This window comes from Salvelinus fontinalis, chromosome 3, assembly GCF_029448725.1.
Source record: "Salvelinus fontinalis isolate EN_2023a chromosome 3, ASM2944872v1, whole genome shotgun sequence".
Classification (NCBI taxonomy): Eukaryota; Metazoa; Chordata; class Actinopteri; order Salmoniformes; family Salmonidae; genus Salvelinus; species Salvelinus fontinalis.
Genome location: NC_074667.1, coordinates 38893692 through 38917127, shown reverse-complemented (window position 1 = coordinate 38917127; position 23436 = coordinate 38893692). Strand labels below are relative to the sequence as shown.

At 41.9% G+C, this 23436-nt stretch overlaps 2 protein-coding genes across 3 annotated transcripts; both read right to left on the bottom strand.

The window, feature by feature from the left end:
* Positions 1–1062: 1062 nt before the first annotated feature.
* On the bottom strand, positions 1063–19505 carry LOC129847410 (RNA-binding protein 5-like). 2 transcript variants are annotated; one of them, XM_055915200.1, is made up of 25 exons: positions 13849–19505; positions 13400–13456; positions 10503–10671; positions 10187–10339; positions 9941–10010; positions 8611–8684; positions 7598–7681; positions 7362–7422; positions 7110–7181; positions 6862–7022; positions 6649–6746; positions 6410–6497; positions 6233–6301; positions 6007–6082; positions 5785–5888; positions 5524–5659; positions 5317–5408; positions 3698–3892; positions 3442–3594; positions 3026–3106; positions 2615–2809; positions 2298–2372; positions 2080–2183; positions 1785–1914; positions 1063–1548 (listed from the first exon to the last, which is right to left on the bottom strand). In XM_055915200.1, exons 2-25 carry the CDS (start codon positions 13414–13416, stop codon positions 1423–1425), a joined length of 2583 nt encoding a protein of 860 aa, XP_055771175.1. In that variant the 5' UTR covers positions 13417–13456; positions 13849–19505; the 3' UTR covers positions 1063–1422. The 2 variants fall into 2 exon arrangements, with proteins under 2 accessions (XP_055771175.1, XP_055771183.1); XM_055915208.1 differs by lacking the exons at positions 8611–8684; positions 10187–10339; positions 10503–10671; positions 13400–13456; positions 13849–19505 and having other exon boundaries at positions 9941–9999.
* A 102-nt stretch (positions 19506–19607) lies between these two features.
* Positions 19608–23168, bottom strand: LOC129847435 (probable protein BRICK1). Its single transcript, XM_055915230.1, has 3 exons — positions 23014–23168; positions 20345–20427; positions 19608–20226 (listed from the first exon to the last, which is right to left on the bottom strand). Exons 1-3 carry the CDS (start codon positions 23129–23131, stop codon positions 20200–20202), a joined length of 228 nt encoding a protein of 75 aa, XP_055771205.1. The 5' UTR covers positions 23132–23168; the 3' UTR covers positions 19608–20199.
* Between the last annotated feature and the right edge of the window lie 268 nt (positions 23169–23436).

Genomic DNA, 23436 nt, shown 5'->3' with positions numbered 1-23436 from the left:
GCTGCTGCTACTCTGTGTTTATCTTACATGCATAGTCACTTTAACTATACATTCATGTACATACTACCTAAATTGGCCCGACCAACCAGTGCTCCCGCACATTGGCTAACCGGGCTATCTGCATTGTGTCCCACCACCCGCCAACCCCTCTTTTTACGCTTCTGCTACTCTCTGTTCATCATATATCCAGTCACTTTAACGATACCTACATGTACATACTACCTCAATAAGTCTGACTAACAGGTGTCTGTATGTAGCCTCGACTCTTTTTTCAAATGTCTTTTTACTGTTTTATTTCTTTACTTAACTACCTACACACACACACATACCTTTTTTCCCCGCACCATTGGTTAGAGCCTGTAAGTAAGCATTTCACTGTATTCGGCGCACGTGACAAATAAACTTTGATTTGAACATCCGTCTCCTCTGACATCAGGAGCCTGTTGGTTAAAGGGCTAAATTGTATGCTTTATTAAGGACCAGCATTGCTCTTCCACTACTCTCCATAGACTTCATAATCATGTGCATTCCACACCTGTTCATTGGAACCTCTATATATGGTAATCCAAACCACAAAATCAGATACTTCTAACTCTAAACAGGTTACAGTAATATCAAACATTCCTTGCAAGAGTTTACCTTTAGTCAAAACATAACCATAAAGCACAATTTGTCAAAACCCAAGAGTTGATGGTGGAATCATACCTGTTCTGGTGGATACACTCAAGCCAGGTGAGAAGTAGTAGTGAAGGGTAACATTGAGGTTCAAGGATCCAGCGAACTGTCCCAGGAGGAGCAGTTCAGCAATGACCAGTGAGTCAGACAGGCTGTGGGCAGGGGCAGCCCTCATCACAGTACTCCTATAAACGAAAACTTCCTTATCAAATCATAGTGCCTCTGTCGCTACACTGAGTGAACAATTGAAAACTTCAGCACATATGAGAAAGATTGAGACTATGGCAACAATACTGTACCTTGAAGCACATGATCTGATTCTGTGAACCCTCAAACATGTAATTAAAAAAGTATTCTAAAATTTGAAAAACCAGATGGAGGCACGTAAACACAAAAGTCAAGTTTAATTCTGATCTTTCTCTCAGACAAACATCCACAGAGGAGCTTAGCACAGACACATTTGTAATCCATACAAAATTACAAACTGTACAGAATGCTATTGACAGCATTTTATATGGATGAAAAAGTCAAAAGAAAGCTTTTTTTACTAAATAAAAAAATACATTAAATAGAAGAACTAGCTTGGCCTGTGAAATACCCAATATCTTCATTATTTATAGCTGTTGTACAAGGCCACAGAGATCATAAATAACACATTGTTCCTCTTGTTCTTGTCATTTTCACAGTGGTGAGGATAATAGGCAGGTAACAGGGATTGAGGATGGAGTGGATGGCTGTAATATTTGTTCACTCAATCTCAGTGAAGCGTGCAAACATGGCTTTGCGCACGGCGTCCTTGTAGGTGTCTGATGCGGAGAGTTCGTAGTTGCTTCCCTTGATGCCCAGGCCTGTGCCCTTGGTTCGTAATGAGGCCTGTGGGGAGAGGGCAAGAAGACGCTTATCAAAACAGACAGATTGAGCTCATGTACCCCCTTAGGTACACCTGCTAATTGGCCACACATATACAAACTCAACACACCGCCATGCACCAACCTGATCTGTCAGGAAATAGCCCAGTGACAAAAACCTACAGGCCATTTAAGCACTCTGCACTAACTCACTGCAGATGAAAAAGGCCTCTAATTTCTCATTTTGGCTGCATAACTCACAGAGATAGGTGCAGTGATGCCCTGCTGGTTGCGGCCCAGGCCCTTGCCCTCCTGCCAGCCCATGGCCTGCAGCATCTTGTTCCCAATGTTGGCACTGGTAAGACCGTCTTTGGTGGGCTGCTCGTAGTTCCTGTGTGTCAGGTGGTTGATGAGAGGTGAATTAATCAAACGGTATTAGTAAAATGTAATAAATGTATTTCTGGTTCATTGAATTGATCAAGGATGTAGTTGGACAATAACATTCTCGTAACGTGAGACCCCCAGCTTGGGCGATAGGATTGGTTGAAACCCTTACACCGTGGGGGCAGGAGGCTGATAGAATTTCTTCTTCTTGGGTGCTGGTGGTTCGGGAACACCATACTTATCCCTTCTCTCAGCAGCTCTGTCTCTGTACTTCAGCTACACAGAATCATGTCAACAAAACACAAATTATAATCATTGGTGTCATTGAAGATCTCGACTTTCTATAAATGTTCCTGTGAATGTCAAAAATCTTCAAAGAGTAAAGCCTACCTCCATCTCTTTTCCCTCCAACTCTTCCAGCTGGGCCTCAGATAGTTTGGATCTTCTGTGAATTTCCAAGTTTTGCTAAGACAATAAAGCAAAAAAAAAAAAAAAGGTTAATATTCCCCGGGAACTATGCAATTCACACATTGAAATGGCTCGACTAGTCTCGGCATGACAGTTCAAAAGAATGTGTGTTCTCACCTTGCTTATGCTAAAAGGCAACTGCACACCCTCAGCAGATGGCAGGGCCAAAAATAACTCAAAATATTTCCCTCCACCCAGACTCAGAGATTAAAGTGCCATTCTGCTGCTTGCCATCCTACCTTGTGCAGGTCTGAGAGCTGCTGGTGACGCAGCAGGGCGTCTTTGCCGGGGAACTGCCTGAGACAGAGCAAGCAGGCCATCTTCTTCCAGTCTGTCAGCTTGTCTGACCCCTCATCACCCACACCTCCACTCTCTGGGTTGGCTGCCTCCTCTGAGTCACTGTCCCCACCAATGTAGGCTGCCACCAGGCCACTCTGCAACACACACACAAACCTTTTACTATGAAGTGAGACCCATGCCCCACAAGCCACTGGAGAAGTGAGGACCGGGCTTTCCAATAGGGATAGATACAAAGTGACTCCACATCTCACCACCAGATGGCCCAAAAACACTAATAATCCAAGCTGCTTTTGTCTTTCTCTGTAGTCTAACTGTAGTGTTTCACAGTGCTATCTCAGCTACATCCTTACCTTGGCTACTGGGGTTTCCGGTTCTCCATTCTTCAGCAGCTCATTCATCACCACCGGCTGGGTCTCAAACCCTGCACCATGCTGGAGGAGCAAAACACTAAATCAGACACTTGCATTTACATTTTAGTCATTTAGCAGACACTCTTATTCAGAGTGACTTACAGGAGCAATTAGGGTTAAGTTCCTTGCTCAAGGGCACTGATAGTTTTCACCTTGTCGGCTCAGGGATTCGAACCAGCGACCTTTCGGGTTACTGGCCCTACACTCTAACTGCTAGGCTACCTGCCACCCATTGACATGACACCAAACAGTTCATAATCCTTTAATGAGATAGGTATCACAGTACCACAGCTGTGACATGATTTAAGAGCCAGCTACAGTATATTGACTCAACAGAGGGTTATAATCATGAGTACCTTTTTCTCAAAGAGGGTAGAGAAGCCTGCATCGGCAGCGGCAGCCTCTCTCCGGTCCTCATCCCTGCCCTGCCCCAGGCCCTGCAAGCTGCTCTTGATGCTCTCCTTCTGCTTGTTTAGGCTCTTGGCCCATCGCTCCATGTCTTTGGCTATCTGAAATGGGAGACGACAGAGTTACTAACATATCTCACTATATGCACTAGTGCTTCAGTATGGGACTTCCCATGCTTGCAAGAGGTGCTTGTCTGCCTGTTACCTGCTGGGCAGACTTGCTTTTGGGCTTGTCCTTCTTCTCCTTGGACTCTGTGCTGGGCGAGGCTGCTGAGGAGGCGGAAGCCTGTTCGGAGCTGGAGTCTGCTGCTGCTGTTGTTGTTTCTGCTGCTGCAGGGATGTAGGTCTGTGTCTCACTGTCCCAGTACAGGTATTGCTGGGTCTGGGAGTTGAAGTAGTACTACACAGAGATTTAAAATACATAATGTATAATAATAATGATCAAGTCTCTGATAGAGAGGAAGTCTATAGGGGTGAGAGAGTAGTTACACTGTCTTCAGAAAGTATTCAAAGTGGAATTAAGTTTTCAGAAATGTTAACAATTCAAAAAAAATGAAAAGCTGATATGTCTTCAGTCAATAAGTATTCAACCCCTTTATTATGGCAAGCCTAAATAAGTTCAGAAGTAGAAATGTACTTAAGTCACATAATAAGTTGCATGGACTCACTCTGTGTGCAATAATAGCATTTAACATGATTTTTTAATGACTACCTCATCTCTGTACCCAACACATACAATTATCTGTAAAGTCCCTCAGTTGAGCAGTGAATTTCAAACACAGATTCAACCATAAAGACCAGGAAGGTTTTCCAATGCCTCGCAAAGGGCACCTATTGGTAGATGGCTAAACATTTAAAAAAGCAGACATTGAATGTCCTTTCGAGCATGGTGAAATTATTAATTACACTATAATTAAAAAATTGTATTACACTATAAATACACCCATCACTACAAAGATAAAGTCCTTCTTAAGTCAGTTGCCCGAGAGGAAAGAAACAATCCCAAGGATTTCACCATGAGGCCAATGGTGACTTTAAAACAGTTAGAGTTAAATGGCTGTGATAAGGCACTCAAGTAACACTGCAAAAAATAGAAAGCGTTATGGTTGGGGAAAATCCAAAACAGCACATCACTGAGTACCACCAGTCATATTTTCAAGCATGGTGGTGGCTGCATCATGTTATGGGTATGCTTGTCATCTGCAAGGACTAGGGAGTTTTTTGGGGGGATAAAAAGAAACGTAACAGAGCTCAGCACAAGCAAAATCCTAGAGGAAAACCTGGTTCAGTCTGCTTTGCAACAGACACAGGGAGATGAATTCACCTTTCAGCAGGACAATAAACTAAAACACAAGGCCAAACCTACATTGGAGTTGCTTACCAAGACAACATTGAATGTTCCTGAGTGGCCTAGTTAGTTTTGACTTAAAATCATCTTGAAAATCTTTAGCAAGACTTGAAATGGCTGTCTAGCAATGATCAACAAACAACTTGACAAAGCTTGAAGAATTGTAAAAATAATCATGTGCAAATCCAGGTGTGCTAAGCTCTTTGAGACTTACCCAGAAAGACTCAGCTGTAATCGCTGCCAAAGGTGATTCTAACATGTATTGCCTCAGGGGCGTGAATACTTTCTGTATTTAATTTTCAATACATTTGCAAACCTTTCTAAAATCGTGTTTTCACTTGGTCATTATGGGGTATTGTTTGTTGATGGTTGAGAATGTGTATATTTAAAAAAAAATCCATTTTGAATTCAGGCTGTAACACAAAATGTGGAATAAGACAAAAGATATGAATACTTTTCGAAAGCACTATACATACCTGGCTGTTAGGGTCGTAGTACAGACCAGTCTGTGGATCGTAGTAGTACCCAGATGACTCATCATATTGGTAAGCAGAGGTGTCAGGAACAACTAGTTAAAAGCAACAGCAGATACATTGTATTGAATGACCTTCAGGTATTCAATGTATGGCAATGACGTTCAAACTAAATAAAGAATGGAAATCCAATATGGAGTCCCTTCTTACCAGATGGGCTGTCAGAGAAAGTGGCAGCTCCAGGGGAGGCTGCCAAAGCGGCTGCTGCTGTTCTCAGTGAAGAGTTGGCAACTCTGGAACTGGTAGCCTGTGGTGGCACATCAATCTGCCCAACTAGTTGGTGCAACTGTGGGTGGGAAAACAACAGCACCACATGTTCAACTGCTGCACTCATCCGTATTGACAACACCCAATTGAGCAGCATGTGTGTAACAAGCATCATGAATGTTGATGTGAGGCCTTAAGCGCTACCTGTAGGGTAGGCTGGCTGAGGAGGTGATGTTGGTAGACCTGTGTGGTCTGGGAAACAACCACACCTGCTGCTGTAGGGACCAGGGCCTTCACTCCTGGTGCAGCTGCCATTAAAATACACAAACCATGATTAAAGTCATAATATAAACCAGACAGTCTGAGTCACTAGCTGTAGTGTTAAGACGCACTGTGAAGTAGACGTCGGTCTATTTGGATTCTCACCTCCTAATATTCCGTCTCCAGGAGCAGGATCCAACACAGCAGGCTGCTGAGGCCACGACAGATAATCCTGCCCATACTGAGAGACAAATATTATACATGCTGCTTAAAACTATCTTTAAAGTTAAATTTACTGACTATCTCTCCCTGATGCACAGCTTCAGGTTTAAAGAGCATCCCCCACTTGGTGTGGAACGATGAGTTGAGTTGGCCTCCAAAGAGTACTGACCTGTGTGTGCTGTGCACAGCCCTCCTGCAGGGAACCATAGTCTGTGGTAGCACCCAGGGCCTGCTTTGGCTGAAAGACAGAAAGAGACCAAGGCATGAGAACATAGAGTGGTGGGACCACAACTACATGATTTAGATAAAGTGACATGAGGTGCAGAGGGAGTAGTCATGGTGATACCTGGCTGGAGGACCACTGAGCAGCAGCAATGGCTGTGCTGGCAACAGAGAAGGCACTGACTCTGTTCCCATCTGGCATCAGCAGGTCTCTGTCGGGGAAACACAAAGAGATGAGATCTGGATTTTAGTGTGGGAGGATGCATGTTTAATCTTCTTATTCCTATGGTGCTTCCCTATAACTGTGTACGGAGTGAGTATGTGGTGTATTGTTTGGTAAAGGGAGACAGAGTCATGACTCACTTCCTGGCACTCTTCGCATAATCCACCCCAATAGTCTTCCCATCCAGCTTCAGAGGGGGCTGCAGGCCCTGGAGGATTGTCAGGAGCTGGGAAGCCTCCTGCACAGGAATAATAATAATAATAAGGATTGCAGACATACTGTCAACATGAGACCTAACTTAGCCAATCATATTACAATGACAATGTGCATTATTCTGATGACAACACGCATACCAGAGGAGAGGAGAGCTGTACAAAGGCAAAGCCTCTGTTCTGTCCTGTCTGTTTGTCCTTGATCAGACGGATGTTGCCCGGAGACAGGATGGCGTAGGGAGCCAGGGTCGTCATGATGGCCTCAACGCTGGAGAGGGGAGCGATGTTTCTCAAGATGATTGCTGTCAAGAAAATAAGAGAATGTTCCTACTCTTCCTATCAATAGCCACACACAAAGGCACACAGAATGATTAGAAGATGGTACTCACTGTCACCACAGTAGTCTCCAGCTTGCTTAGGGTCTAAGTTCCGGTCACTGGGGCCAGCAGACTCTGACCCCTCTGTTTAAAACACAATAGCAAAGTAGTTCTATCAAGGCCCACCCAGCAACTATGATATCACCTGGGATTGGCCACTGGACTTTCACATCAAGGGTCTAGAATGTGATACTTGATAATCACTGGTCTCTGTTGCTGAGCCATCCACATTGGGAATGCAAGTATGAACACAGGGCTACTTACCTACTTTGACTGCTCCACATCTGAAGCACCTCAGCCTTTTCCGGAAATTGTACAGACCGCACTGCAAGCAACCGGTTACATTGTTTTCACTCAGTTGAATTCAACTTTAACGACAAAACAGTGTATCTAGAAACATTGATAGAAACTATGAGTGAAACCATTTGGCAACACAAAACAGAGAAGGGATTTGGTCTGTGGAGTAGAAAACATGGAGGTGGAGAAGAGGGGATACGTACAGCATTGCAGAGCCAGTTTTCAAATGTGTGTCTCCGGTTGCTGTAGTGCATAGCCACACACTTTCCCTGGATCATCAGCTTATTCTGTAAGATCAAAAGCCACCAGTTATTTTTGCTTCCTCAACTCCTAGCCACACAGTCAGGTGAGATTCTCATACTATCACACCCCATGAGCGAGCACAGCCGGGAAGGGAAAGAGTTGCTAGGGTCACACTCGCTTAGGTACAACCCCTCAGAGAACACAGGGGTGAGTAGATCAGACAGAGACACACAGAGAGAGAGACAGAGAGAGACAGAGAGAGAGAGAGAGAAGAGAGGAGAGAGAGAGAAGTGCATGTGCTGGGTAGGATTCTAGCAGTGTGTCGGACCGGAGTGCTACCAGCCCGTCCTTGGCCCATTCCCTCGTCTTCGGTTTGAAAGGTGGAGGATGTGTAATGGGCCAAGAGACTGAGCTGGAGCAAAGTGTGCTATGTGGAACCCTGCCCTGGGGGCAGCCATATCAAAACATGGCTATGTGAGACACCCAGAACCAAAGAGCGCCTAAACTCTCAAAGTAAAATCCTTATTTTCTTAAAATATACACTTATTTAGCTACACAACAGCACACACAAAATGAGCTACCTCCTCTTTTGATTGCTTAAATCCAGTCTTCATTCCAAATGTTAAAAATGTATAAGTTGACACTTTGTATGGTGAGCTTCAGAGGGTCCAATGCTAATCTTGCACATTTTTATTGTATAGACAATTTTTTTCTGTCTAACCTGTTTAAACTAGAATTTCTGTTAGAATAATCCATCTAGTTCATTATATTATAAAGACAACTTAAAGAAAGAAATCAGATTCATATAGCAAAAGCGTTGGTGCTGTCCTTTGTCTATGCAGGACCCTCAGCTCACAGCAAATAGTCACTTATACAGCAAATTTCTCAAAGGTCAGTCTCTCAAGACATCTGTTTGTTATTTTGGGCTCTGATCTCCAAGACAAAATCTAGACTTGGCGATTGTTGAAGCAACCTGATTGGTCTCCATCCATCGGGTAGCATCTTGCAAGTGATAAAACTCCACGAAGGCGAAACCTCTGCTTATACCTAGAGACAGCATTCAAATATAGACGGGAGTTGTGTTAGTCAGAGTGCTTTGGCACAACATTCAAACTCTGTCACAGTCTGCTTCACAACCCATTACAAGTGAAACAGTGGGAGATTTATTTTGAAGAGGGTAGGGGAGGGGTAACCTTTGCCATAGCATGAAAGCCTTTAGATGACAGTGCTTGGACCGCACTTGAATGATTGCCAGGCAAAGATAATACGATAAAATGTGAAGTGTAAAAAAAAAAAACTGAGACAAGTACACCCACTTACCAAAGGGGTATCCTACGAAGCACATTTGAGGAGTTAGCGAGGTAACTTTGGTCAACTCGGAGTTCAACTTGGGATAACCAGTCACACGAAAATGGCTCACCTTTTAGCAAGGTAAATTACTATGGCAACGAATCCTTCAGAACTAACCTGCTCCGGGTCAGGCTAACTCCACTTACCCTGAATGAAATGACAGAGCAGAGAGTTGAGGACCAGTGAAATCAGATTCCCTCTTGCAAAGATTGCTTCATCATCCCCTTCATTAGGAAGACGATGGAGTCAATATTTTATTAATGAAATTTTTTTTTGTGTTAAAATATCACATTACACATTTTTTTATGACAGAATGCATTTTAAACTTCACGCAATGTAAAACATTTGTATGACTTAATAAATAAAAAATATCGATATGAGTGAGGAAAAAGGGTGCTTGTGCATTGATAAGCACACCAAAGACAGCATTAATGATAAGTAATAAAATAAAGATGGCACTTCTAAAAGTATATTTCACACCATAGCCTGCTGAATTTGCAAGATAACTTTTTTCATTTTGAGTTCGGCACAAATGAAAATGTGGCACTGACTCACCCATGGATTGATGCTTCAGCATCGTCTAAATGAAAAGTTTGTAGCCATGTGCGACATGCACACACAGTTACAAGCCTGCTAGAGTTCGCGTCAGACGGACAAGCAATATCCACTGTCGTAGTACGGATGAAGACTGAGCTGGAATGTGAAGCAAACTGAAGCTGGTCAGCTTTATAAAAACCCTGAGTAGATCTAGCTTGCTTCGAAGGATACCCTTATGGTCTCAATCTCATCTACAAATAAAAACAATCCACAAAATAAAAGACCCACTGGTGTAGGTGTGGTGAAGGTTCCTTTGCTATGGCAAATATGATTGATATTGGAGGCAGGGTGGCGTGTGTGGGGTGGTAGTGTGTGTGGAGCCGAATCAACCTGAGGCTCCAGACAACAACTCTCACCTGTCCTCTTCTTCATCAGCCGAATGTCCACAGGCTGGGGTCCCTGCAGCTGCTCAAGAGCAGCCTGGATCTGAAACACAGGAGGGGAACATTCAGTGGGCCACGGTTCACTATATTCAAGAGAGGTCACAATCCACGATGTATGTTTCCTATTATACACATCAATACTGCATATGGCATGCTAGCCTCTATACGGCAGCTCTGTGAAGCATGTATTATCAGTAGTTATGAATAAAGAGGACCTACAGCTTCCTCTGTGACGTAGAGGGACAGGCCCCGGAGCATGATGGTCTTGCTCTCCTCCTGCCCCAGCTCCATCTTATAATCCTGCTCTTGATAATCACCATCAGACTGATAGCCATCTTCAGACCTGTCACTGTTGTGGCGCTTTCGCCTTCTCTACAAGAAGAACACAGTTGTTAACTGAAGAGGGCAAGCAACATTACATCAGAGAATAACAGCTCTTCATTGCAAACAGCCCAGTACAGAACAAGTTTTTGATGAATGCATGCCCAAGGTCATTGAGCGCCCCATGACCGTAACTTGATTCCTCGAGTCTCACCTGAGGGCCGTCTCGGTCTCTGCGCTCATCAAAACGGTCAGTGTGTCTCTCGTCACTCCAGCGCTGGTCATAATCCCTATCTGGCTCTCTGTCCCGTCTTTCACGCCACTCTGGATCATCTCGCCCCCAGTCTGACGCATACCTCCCACTACGCTCACTTCGGCCAAACCTCAGAACATAAACACACAAGGTAACATTATTCACATGACATATTCAGCTAATGCATTCCTAGCTCAATAATGGACTAAAGGAGCCAAACGTTACTCCTTATAGTCCAAGGACCTTACATGTTCTGTTTAGAGGTGAATTGGCTCTGGAAGCCAAAACAGCCAAATACTCCAACTAAACGAGAATCGATTCTCAATTGCAGTACGGTTCTAGCAACATAAAGCTCTGTACTTTCATATCAAAATAACTTGACAAATGCTAAATATTCACTTACTGTTCACTGTTTTAATACAATTGCAGACACTATTTTTCCAGTGACAACATAGGTGTTTGTAGACGCAGGTAGCTAATTAGCACAGGTACGCCTCTGTCTTCCGTCTATTTACAAGCCCTGTAACATGGAAATATGGCCGTGTGGGAACCCTAACCCTATAAAATGTATGGCAATTTAAGCTTTGATTTCTTGCTGATATGAAAGATACTTTCCTTATGTTTCCAAAACCCTACTGCAAGAGATGCGTTTTAATGTACAGAATTAGCGTCAGGCCTCTTAAAGCTGCAATATGTAACATTTTGGGCGACCCGACCAAATTCACAATGAGTTATAGATATGTCAGTCTCATTGAAAGCAAGTCTAAGAAGCGATAGATATGTTCTGTGCGTGTTATTTCTATGCTTACGGTTCTTATGTTTCGTTTTTGCATCTTTTACTTTCGGTTTTGTACACCAGCTGAAAATACAATATTTTGGGTTATTTTAAAGATATTTCACAGCGGTTTAGATTGTACAATTATTATACATTGCCTCTTTTGTCACAAACTGAAATTAGGCGAACTAATCGAATTTTAGCAACCAGGAAATGGCAGAGCCTTTCTGCATATTGCACCTTTAACAAATCACCCCCGGACAGAAGTCACTTTTGTCAATAGGCGCTAAAGGTACTTTGCATCTATGAATGGGGTAATGCATTCCTAGAAAATCCCATGTTTGTCAGTAGAGTGCATTGCATCCAGACATTCAGGGTGTAGCTACCACACATCACCTTTTTCTTTTCCTACACTCTTTGCTTTTGCCAGAAGATAACGACCCTACCGTTACACTTGTTTACACTGAGCTGCACTGGGGTCGGAACACAATCATAGCGCACGTTTACATGCACACTACAGAGTATGGCATTAGTCATGTAAACACCGTACTTTGTTTATCTTAAATCGGCGTAAGATCATAATCGAAGTAAGCATATGCCAATTAAAACACCTGGTTTTCTGAGCAATCTCAAATTAGGAAATGTAAACAGCTTAAATCGGCGTTCCAACTGTGTATTTGATCTGAGCACGTGCCAGCACGGGTAGCGCAAGCCTCCCTCTTATGCACGAGTTAAATATGCATCTTATATATAGTTTACACATACAAACTTTATATGTCCGAACTCAGAATCAAATTGTCTTTGCAAAAATAACAGTCACCATAGTAGAACATTTATTTTGTTTGCGGATTTTCTGCATTTTTTAAAAGTCCCATCAGTAGCCTGACTTCAGATGTGTCCATGTAAACAGGATTATTAGGGAAATCGTTCCTCTGGCACTGCATGTAAATGTTTTAAATGACAAATTATATACTGAACAAAAATATAAACGCAGCATGCTACAGTTCATATGAACAAATCAGTCAATTTAAATAAATTCATTAGGTCCTAATCTATGAATTTTACTTGACTGAATAGAGATATTCAGTCGTGAATATGACGGTCAAAGATAACTTTAAAAAAAAGGGCCTCTGGATCTCATCACAGTATTTCTGTGCATTCAAATTGCCATTGATAAAATGCAATTGTGTTTGCTGTCCGTAGCCTATGCCTGCCCATACCAAAACCCCACCACCACGGGGCACTCTATTAACATCGTTGACATCAGCAAACCGCTCGCCCACACTACGCCATACACATGGTCTGCGGTTGTGAAGCCGGTTGGACATACTGCCACATTCTCTAAAACAACTTTGGAGGCAACTTATGGTAGAGAAATAAACATTAAATTCTCTGACAAGAGCTTTGGTGGAAACTCCTGCAGTCAGCATGACAATTGCATGCTCCCTTAAAACTTGAGATATCTGTGGCACTGTGTTGTGTGACAAAACTGCACATTTTAGAGTGGCCTTTTATTGTCCCCAGCACAAGGCCCACCTGTGTAATGATCATGTTGTTTAATCAGCTTCTTGATATGCCACACCTGTCCAGTGGATGAATAATCTTGGCAAAGGAGAATTGGGATCTTTTATTTCAGCTCATGAAACCAACACTTTACATGTTGCAGTTCAGTGTATTAACCTGACTATCCACAATAATCACATCATTGTGTGCATGTAACCATGCACTATAATTACATTAAGAAACCATGGAGCCGGCGTGAAATATGGGTCAGAAAATAAACCTCAATGCAGGGACGGGACATGCCACAGTACTCCTAATTGAACGGTTAAAACTGGCAGTATTTCAATCTTCTCAATGGAGCAGTGTGGATAAAGGTACAACTGAGTACAGTAGCATATCCCATCCCTGCATTGAGGTACGTTTTCCGATCCATATCTCACACCTTGCATGGTGCCTTACTGTAACTATGATTGCGTTCCGACCCCAATGCAGCTCAGTGTAAACAAACGTAATGGTAGGGTCTGTATCTTCTGGCAATCTTTACTCCTGAGTCGAGCATAAAGGTCGGAGAAATTCTCACCTCTTGTCAGCCCCCATGTTTCACTGCTGAACAGCAACAGCCAGGCTTACAAATGAACTGTAGGGATGCAAAATAAATGTTGCATCAATTACTAAACTTGTTGAAATGCCAACAAATAGTTAACCACTAATTTACTTCTAACGTTACTGCTTAAAAACAATGCTAGTTACTAGCTGGCTAACTTGGCTATCTAGCTAGCTATGGATGTAGCAAGCGACACAAGTCTCGGCTAGTACTTACCTAGCTAGTTAAATAGCTAGCTATTCAACTAGTTAGCTGGTTAAATTACATGTCTAACTAACTGTTATTTTAACTAGCTAGGTCTTTGCCAAGTAAACCGATTAAAAATAAACGTTAGCTAGGTGAGAGGAATGAACAGTCAAGGATTATCTTGCTAGAACAGATTTGCTAGCAGTTGATAATGTAAAAAGAGTAAATTGAATACTTACCAGTTAAATAAAGTATCAAGGCCTGGCTTTCGTGGCCTGTTTTATAACATTACAAAGAAAAATGTCTCAAAATATATTTCCCTCTGCTTCCTTCTTTAGTTTTGTGCCAGCATACAGCTAACGTTAGCTAGCTAGCTACTGTTGTAAATCCAAAGGAATGGGTAATGGTTAGATGGGATACAGTTTGTCAAAATCCTTATCTTATTCGGTCATGGCTAGAAGGGATATCGAATTTGTCAGTGACGTCATAGTACCGTCTGCTCGACTCGCGCCGACGTAGCTAGAGTTGCGTTGCCTGAAATCAGGAATAGTATCATATTTATAAACAGGAGAAAATGAACACATTTGTTGTAAACAAAAAGTATAAAGGGTCTGGACAGAATGTAGAGTTCGAATTTAATCAAGGAGAGATATTAATCTAGGTCATTAGTAAACTAGCTAACTAACGCCTTTGCGTTGACTAAGGCGTTATATAGCTAGCTAACGTTAGTGAAGTAGACATACGTGTGTGTTATTAATCGATTTTAGATTATCCGGCAAAATGGCTATAGAGATTAACTGCTATTCTAATTTGTTTAATTTATCAAATCTCGCATCGTGAAAAAAATGTGCACTGGGAACTCAAGTATGTTCCCTATGATGGAACCCTACGCATGTCAAATGTATTTATAAAGCCACTAGGGCAAGGATAAACATGCGAGTGATAAGAGGGAAACACAAACGGTAATTAAGCTAATGTTTACAACGATGCACAATGAAGGTGATTATGATTGACTGATATTGGGAGGGGGGGGTGCCTATCAGGAAGGGAGAGATAAGAGAAGGTGAGAGTTTGAGAAGTGTATGAATGAAATGTTATTTTCGTGTCAAATCGCCAATTGGCAACCCATCCCTTTTGGGATTAATTGACACAAACATTACAATAATTCACAATGATAATTATTTTAACAGTATACTCCTGCATTGCGCATCGCATAAAGAGTGAAATAATGTAAGGTAAACATCAATACACAATAGTAAATAAGGTTATCCAAACAATAATTATATCACTGGAGCAGGAAAATAATATACACAGTGTATATACACATACATACAACATATACTGAAAAAAATAAACAGAAGGCATTTGAACCCAGTCTGGTACAAAGAGAAGATTCATATGGGAGACAAGCCTATACATAAACTCAGCAAAAAAAGAGACGTCCATTTTTCAGGACCCTGTCTTTCAAAGATAATTCCTAAAAATCCAAATAACTTCACAGATCTTCATTGTAAAGGGTTTCCCATGTTTGTTCAATGAACCATAAACAATTAATGAACATGCACCTGTGGAACGGTCGTTAAGACATTAACAGCTTACAGGCGGTAGGCAATTAAGGTCACATTTATGAAAACTTAGGACACTTAAGAGGCCTTTCCACTGACTGAAAAACACCAAAAGAAAGATGCCCAGGGTCCCTGCTCATCTGTGTGAATGTGCCTTAGGCATGCTACAAGGAGGCATGAGAACTGCTGATGTGGCCAGGGCAATAAATTGCAATGTCCGTACTGTGCGACGCCTAAGACAGCGCTACAGGGAGACAGGCCGGACAGCTGATCATCCTCGCAGTGGCAGACCACGTGTAACAACACCTGCACAGGATCGGTACATCTGAACATCACACCTGCGTTACAGGTACAGGATGGCAACAACTGCACAAGTTACACCAGGAACGCACAATCCCTCCATCTGTGCTCAGACTGTCCGTAATAGGCTGAGAGAGGCTGGACTGAGGGATTGTAGGCCTGTTGTAAGGCAGGTCCTTACCAGACATCACCGGCAACAAAGTCGCCTATGGGCACAAACCCACCGTCGCTGGACCAGACAGGACTGCCAAAAAGTGCTCTTCACTGATGAGTCAATGTTTTGTCTCACCAGGGGTGATGGTCGGATTCGTGTTAATCGTCGAAGGAATGAAAGTTCCGCCGAGGAAGTTACGCCGAGGCCTGTACTCTGGAGCAGGATCGATTTGGAGGTGGAGGGTCACAGCATCATCGGACTGAGCTTGTTGTCATTGCAGTCAATCTCAACACTGTGCGTTACAGGGAAGACATCCTCCTCCCTCATGTGGTACCCTTCCTGCAGGCTTATCCTGACATGACCCTCCAGCATGATAATGCCACCAGCCATACTGCTCGTTCTGTGCGTGATTTCCTGTAAGACAGGAATGTCAGTGTTCTGCCATAGCCAGCGAAGAGACCGGATCTCAATCCCATTGAGCACGTCTGGGACCTGTTGGATCGGAGGGTGAGGGCTAGGGACATTCCCCCCAGAAATGTCCGGGAACTTGCAAGTGCCTTGGTGAAAGAGTGGGGTAACATCTCACAGCAAGAACTGGCAAATCTGGTGCAGTCCATGAGGGGGAGATGCACTGCAGTACTTAATGCAGCTGGTGGCCACTCCAGATACCGACTGATACTTTTGATGTTGACCACCCCCTTTGTTCAGGGACACATTATTCCACTTATGTTAGTTACATGTCTGTGGAACTTGTTCAGTTTATGTCTCAGTTGTTGAATCTTATGTTCATACAAATATTTACAGACGTTAAGTTTGCTGAAAATAAACGCAGTTGACAGTGAGGACGTTTCTTTTTTTACTGAGTTTATGTACACATGTGCCATTTACCACATTGAAGCTAAATATAAATATTTTTTTTAAATCCAGGATTAAACAAAATTTTCCACAAATGGAAATACACAATGGACAAAAAAAACGTTACATTTCTCCTCATCACTCAGCCACATTATGCTAGGGTATATGTGGTGTGCTTTCTGGAATAAGAGCAAGCGTATATCGTGGTATAAAGGATAACTGAGGATAAAATTAGTTTCATTCTCTATTTCTGTGAGGTATGTGTTAGAAAGGGACAACAGAAGAGAACCACAAGATGCAGGACTCCTTGTTTCCCCAATATTTAAGAAAACAGATGGCTACAGGGCTGTCTCCTACAGAGCTCTTTTATGTAGAAGAATCAGACTTGGTTTCAGTCTTGTAAATTAAAGTAAGTAACATTACTTAGCCAAGCATTGGACAAATAATCCATGAATGGCCCATATGGGTAAAAGCCTATCTCCTGTTTCTGTCACATAAGGCAGCTTGAAGTACAAGTAGCCTGTACCCCCTGGACAGGATGCTGATTCCCACTCTCAACTGGGATTCCATACCACTAACTATTATGGGGGCTGTCCCTGGCTTGTTGCACTCCGGTGGCTTGGTTTTTGGTTCGCTGGATGGCTTGGTTTTTGCTCTGACATGTACTGTCAACTGTGGGAACTTATATAGACAGGTGTGTGCCTTTCCAAATCATGTACAATCAATTGAATATACCACAGGTGGACTCCAATCAAGTTGTAGAAAGATCAAGGATGATCAATGTAAACAGGATGCACCTGAGCTCAATTTCGAGTCTTATAGCAAAGGGTCTGAATACTTATGCAAATAAGATATTTTATTTTTTTATAAATTTGCTAAGATTTCTAAACCTGTTTTCGCTTTGTCATTATGGGCTATTTTTATTGAATCCATTTTTGATTAAGGCTTTAACTTAACAGTATTTAGCTTAGGTACGAGCATTCTAGGGGGAATGCCTGCCCCTCCACACACACCCTAGCATGCGTGTACCTAAGCTAAATACTGTATATTCCATCTCCCCTTCTTCCTCTCCTGTCTTAAGTCTAGTCCTGGACAAAAATGTTTTTTTTTTATATTGAATTTAAATTGAGCATTACTTTTTTGTCCAGGACAAGGTGTAATCTGAGTCCGGGAAAACAGCCCATACTGTAGACAAGATTATTCCAGAATACTCAAAATAAATATTTTCTATGATCCCCTACGGTACATTTAACATTTCCATTCTACAATATGGCCTCTGACAAAGAAAAGTCTCAAAATCCTTTGTATTTGTTGTGTGGTTTGTCTCTCACAGAACAGGAGGCCCCTGAGAAAAGCACAAAACCCAGATGCTGGGATCAAGTGTTTACTCAGTGGGAGTTAACACATCCTAACATCCAAAACACCACTAAACACAGCAGATAAAAAAACATCTAGGACTACACACTAATCAAACACGGGTTAGGGTTGTATCAGCCATTGTCATAATACTTCTGCCTATCCACATTGACGGGACAGTAGTGAAGGTGGAAAGTTTTAAGTTCCTCGGCGTACACATCACGGACAAACTGAAATGGTCCACCCACACAGACAGCGTGGTGAAGAAGGCGCAATAGCGCCTCTTCAACCTCAGGAGGCTGAGGAAATTTGTCTTGTCACCAAAAACCCTCACAAACTTTTACAGATGCACAATTGAGAGCATCCTGTCGGGCTGTATCACCGCCTGGTACAGCAACTGCTCCGCCCACAACCACAAGGCTCTCCAGAGGGTGGTGCAGTCTGCACAACGCATCACCGGGGGGAAACTACTTGCCCTCCAAGACACCTACAGCACCCGATGACACAGGAAGGCCAAAAGATCATCAAGGACAACAACCACAACAGCCATCACTAACATTGAGTGGCTGCTGCCAACGTACTGACTCAAATCTCTAGCCACTTTAATAATAAAAAACGATGTAATAAATGTATCACTAGTCACTTTAAACAATGCCACTTTATATGTTTACATACCCTACATTACTCATCTCATATGTATATACTGTACTCTATACCATCTACTGCATAGTGCCTATGCCGTTCAGCCATCGCTCATCCATACATTTATATTTACATATTCCTTACACTTGTGTGTATAAGGTAGTTGTGAAATTGTTAGATTACTTGTTAGATATTACTGCATGGTCGTAACTAGAAGCACATCATTTCGCTACACTCGCATTAACATCTGCTAACCATGTGAATGTGACCAATAAAATTTGATTTGACATCTCCACAAGTGCATAGGAGGTAGGTCTAAAATATTCACCACCGACACTATTTTTTACTTTTCAGGAGAAGAGAAAGGAGAGACAATTTTAGGGAAAGGAAGGGCAGTGAGGAGACGAGAGAAGCGGAAAAAAGGGAAGAGGATAGGGGTGGAGAGGTTTTAACTTTATATTAGGAAAGTGAGGGTTCCACTCTTTAAGAGTTCCACTTTGTTGTTTATGTTTTTAAATCAAAGCAGCGAATTACTTTTTTCTCTCTCCCCATGCCATATTCCCATTGCAAATGTTATAGGTATTGCTATTCCGTTACTTCAGTTCCATTGCTATAGTTTCTGTAGTCTGGTGGCTCGTTAGTATATGAAAAGAAAAAAATATATTTCCATTCTTCCCTTCACGGACTGGTAGAGTTGAGACACCAGGTAGGTGCAATAATTATCAAGTTGAACAGAAAAACAACAGTACTCAGAACCTCCATACACAGACCTCTAGCTGCTGTCTAAGTTTTACGAGGGTAAAATTACTCTAACACAATTCATGTTTGTATTTACATCATGTAATGTAGTGCTCAGTAAAAAGTAAACACATTTTGACCATTAGAGAGGTTTGTTGATCAGTTCCTTTGGCATGGAGAGCAGAACACTACTTTACGGCTGAGGGCAGCAACCAGAGGCTATAGTGGCGAATGTGTGTATGGACTCACTACGAGCAAATACAAGCTGGTCTTGACACCACACCCAGCCTATATTATATTCCAGGAACACCTTCAACCTGGCATTTATGCATGCTTCCCTTGAACCAAAAACCTTCCAAGCCCTTCTCCAAAAAAACACAATGATAACTTAATTTGGAAACAGGTTTTACATGTTAACACTAGAGTAAAACAATTATTACAAGCAGTGAAATATATGGATAAGCATAATGACCACAGTAAAAGAGCTGACTATTCATTTTTGGCTCTTCCTGTGGTTCAAATCATCCTGGTTCAGCCTAATGGGAAGGATATTTCTGCAATGCATGTGCTGTGAAATCTCCATCTTCATTCACATAGTCACTTTTGATTTAACCTGGTTACAAAGTGTCAAAAAAAAAAAACTTTCCCCTGTTAGGAAGTTCATGTATTTGTGCAATATCAAATCAATGAACAAGTTATGTTGGCCCATGATAACATAAATACAAGATAGCATTAACTGAGTCTCGATTATAACATTGTGGGAGATGCTGTGGTATTACCATAACCATCCAGTAGCTATGGTCGTAAAATACACACAGTATGAAAAAGCTATTTTTTGGGGGGGGTCCCACAGAACCATAAAATTGTTACAAAAATAAAATGCGTAGTAAAAAAAAAAGGGGCAAAAATGGAATTGGTCACAAATGTAGTATTCTATCCTCAGCCAAACTGCAGCACCCAGTCCAGCATACTATCTTGGTTTAGGTCAAGGTCTCTCCTTTTGTGACCTAAACAGAGAGCAAAGTTTAGAGAACACAATATGACTTCCAGTACTGTACAGGGAGTGTAAACTGGAAACATTACATTTATTTACACCATAGAATTAGTGACCATTATGACACTTACCCTTGCTTCAATGTACTCAATTCTCCTCTCTAACGCTGTCAGCTTTTCATTTAGGGTGGCCAAACGAGACCGGCAGGACATATCTGAAGGAAAGTAAATACACAGTAAGGTGGACATATTTACCTTTATGATCACATCAAAGTTAATAACAGATAATTGTATGTGTGGAGTACAGTTTGCTAAGGTCCCTCAGTCGAGCAGTGCATTTCATGCACAGATTCAACTACAAAGACCAGGATGGATTTCCAATTACTCGCAAAGAAGGGCAACTATTGATAGATGAGTAAACATTTTTTTTTTTAAAGCAGACAATGAATATCCCTTTGAGCATGGTGAAGTTATTAATTACACTTTGGATGATGTATCAACACACCCAGTAACACAAAGCTACAGGGGTCCTTCCTAACGGAGTTTCCAAAGAGGAAGGAAAATGCTCAAAGATTTCACTATAAGGCCAATAGTGATTTTAAACCCATTAAATTTAAATGTCTGATAGAACTGAGGATGGATAAACATTGTAGTTACTCCACAATACTAACCTAAATGACAGTGAAAAGGAAGCCTGTATAGAATAAAAATATTCCAAAACATGCATCCTGTTTGCAATAAGGCACTAAAGTAATACTGCAAAAAATTGTGGCAAAGCAATTACATTTTTATCCTGAATACAAAGTCTTATGTTTGGGGCAAATCCAACACATCACTGAGTACCACTCTTCATATTTTCAAGCATGGTAGCGGCTGCATCATGTTATGGGTATGCTTGTCATCAGCAAGGACTAGGGTGTTTTTTAAGATAAAAAGAAAATGAATAGTGCTAAGCACAGGCAAAGTCCTAGCGGAAAACTTGTCTCAGTCTGCTTTCATACAGACATTGGGAGACAAATTCATCTTTCAGCAGGACAATAACCTAAAATGCAAGACCAAACATACACTGGGGTTACTTACCAAGATGACATTGAATGTTCCTGAGTGGTCGAGTTACAGTTTTGATTTAAACCTGTTTCAAAATCTATGGTAAGACTTAAATGGCTGTCTAGCAATGATCAACAGTCAACTTGACAGAGCTTGAAGAAGTGTAAAACGAATATTGTGCAGATATGGTACAATCCAGTTGTGGAAAGCTCTTAGAGACTTACCCAGAAACACTCAGCTGTAATCACAGCAAAAGGTGATTCTAACATGTATTGACTCAGGGGGTGGAATAAGCCAGAGTAGTTTACCAAGCAAGTGGGGCAGAGGCTCTCTTTTTGACCAGCTAGCAACAACATTTGAAATTTCGGATCTGGTGTTATGTCTGTTTACAAATGCTAGCTACATGTCAGGCCAGTCTGGTGTTCTATGCTCTACAACACTACTTTTTGCCACAGAAGCAAACATGTCTCTTTTTGAATTGCAATTGCTAGAGCTTGAACAACAAGAGCTTGAACTGCTGTTACTACTCAGAAGGAGAAGAAGAAAAAAACAGAAAAATGGCAAGTTCGTCCACTGAACACTACAAGAGGGGACGATGGAGAATACACGTCTCTTATCCAACCTATGCGAAGCATTGAAGAGGAAAGAATTTCAATAATCTCAAAATAAAAACAACAAAAAAGGAAGCTTGCAAGTAGTAGAATGTCCATCTCTTCTGTGTTTATACTAGAAGGGATACCGGGAAATATGTTGTGTAGACAAGGGCTGGACTTCCGTTGCTAAACTCACTCAATACTGCCCCTCAGTCTTCGCAAGGAATGATAAATCGGGTCTTAATTTCCAGGTAGGAAAAGACTGTCGAATGACGGAGCGTATTACATTGAGCTTCCTCTTTTGTGACGAAAAACGACATTGCTCCGTTGGCTCTGTCTGTAGACCCCTTACGCGTCGATCACACGTACAGTGTTTTGCGCAAAATGGTACGCAGCATCTGGATATGTATACAACAAAAGTAAAACATTCACATTCTGCTACCATTTCTGTCAAGTAGTCTACGCATACAGTTTGACGCATACATTCAATAAATCCACACTTGTATGCACCACACAGAACGCACTGCAATGCAATGCCGCAAGACAAACGCAAAGTTCCATTGGGAATTAATGTAGTTCTGGTGTACCAAAATGCAATAACTGTATAGGCATGATCAAGGCGCTACATGGTCAATCCAGCTTCTGCAGAAGTCAGGGCATTCATACTTCTTGTGTTTCAGGAAGCTGTCAGGGAAGTGAGTTTGTGTTTATACAGGACCTCCCGCCCCCACCTACATTCAACCAATCATGTCAATGCGGAGCTATACGAAGCTCCGTTTTGCTACAACATTTCGGAGGCGTATGAGATGCAGTACAGAGCTGAATTTCGCCTCTGCGTCACACCATCCATACCGCAGATAAAGCATAAATTGTCTCTTAGCCATCAGAAGATAGCAAGCTAACTTAACTATTGGCTAACTACAACATTTCTTCGATTGGTCGAATCATGAATCTTAAACCCTATAACGTTACATAATAGTAACGAGTCCTTTAGCTGATATATTACTTTATGTGTTTTAGATGGAAACTAGCTAACGTTACCGTTAACCAAGAAGACTCAGGCCCAGCGGCCGGTACTTGAAGTAGGTTAGGCCTTCGCATTGACAGCCTTTTTTTAAGCGGCTGCCAAGTTATCTAAGTTCCATCTATTTAGCTACTTACCAAAGGAATTTAGGAAATCTGCTATTTTCTTTATACTGCTCGTGATAACCTCAATGTATTCTCGATTTGCCCAGTCTTGGTGGATCTCCCTCTGCACAGGATCTTCTTGACCGGCCATTTTCTGTTTTGGGGAAATTGTATTAGCCCCAACTATCAGCAGGTGGCGACAGTTAACTAAACAAATGGAATCATGTCATTGAACTGTTTAGTAGGACTCTGAGATGTGCGAGAAAATGTATGATTGATACACTGCTAGACATCAATCATCGATCCAGTGAAAATCATATGTTCAGCTAGATGCATTTATTAGGTGAATCATCGATATTTTATGGTAAATAAACGGACAATATAAATATATTGATTAGCCGTTCAGACTGATATTTCAGCAATCAACGCCAGGTGGCACTATAGTTGCCCCTCACT

Bases quoted from the DNA above. Each gene is read 5' to 3' on its own strand.
- LOC129847410 (XM_055915200.1), bottom strand. The intron at 5,409-5,523 runs GTAAGAAGGGAC...GCTTTTAACTAG, and splicing joins TTTCTCTGACAGCCCATCTG to TTGTTCCTGACACCTCTGCT. The intron at 3,595-3,697 runs GTAACAGGCAGA...CTCCCATTTCAG, and splicing joins AAAGCAAGTCTGCCCAGCAG to ATAGCCAAAGACATGGAGCG.
- LOC129847435 (XM_055915230.1), bottom strand. From the start codon at position 23,131: ATGGCCGGTCAAGAAGATCCTGTGCAGAGGGAGATCCACCAAGACTGG. The intron at 20,428-23,013 runs GTAAGTAGCTAA...ACTTTCCTTCAG, and splicing joins AGATTTCCTAAATTCCTTTG to ATATGTCCTGCCGGTCTCGT. The intron at 20,227-20,344 runs GTAAGTGTCATA...CTCTCTGTTTAG, and splicing joins TTGAGTACATTGAAGCAAGG to GTCACAAAAGGAGAGACCTT.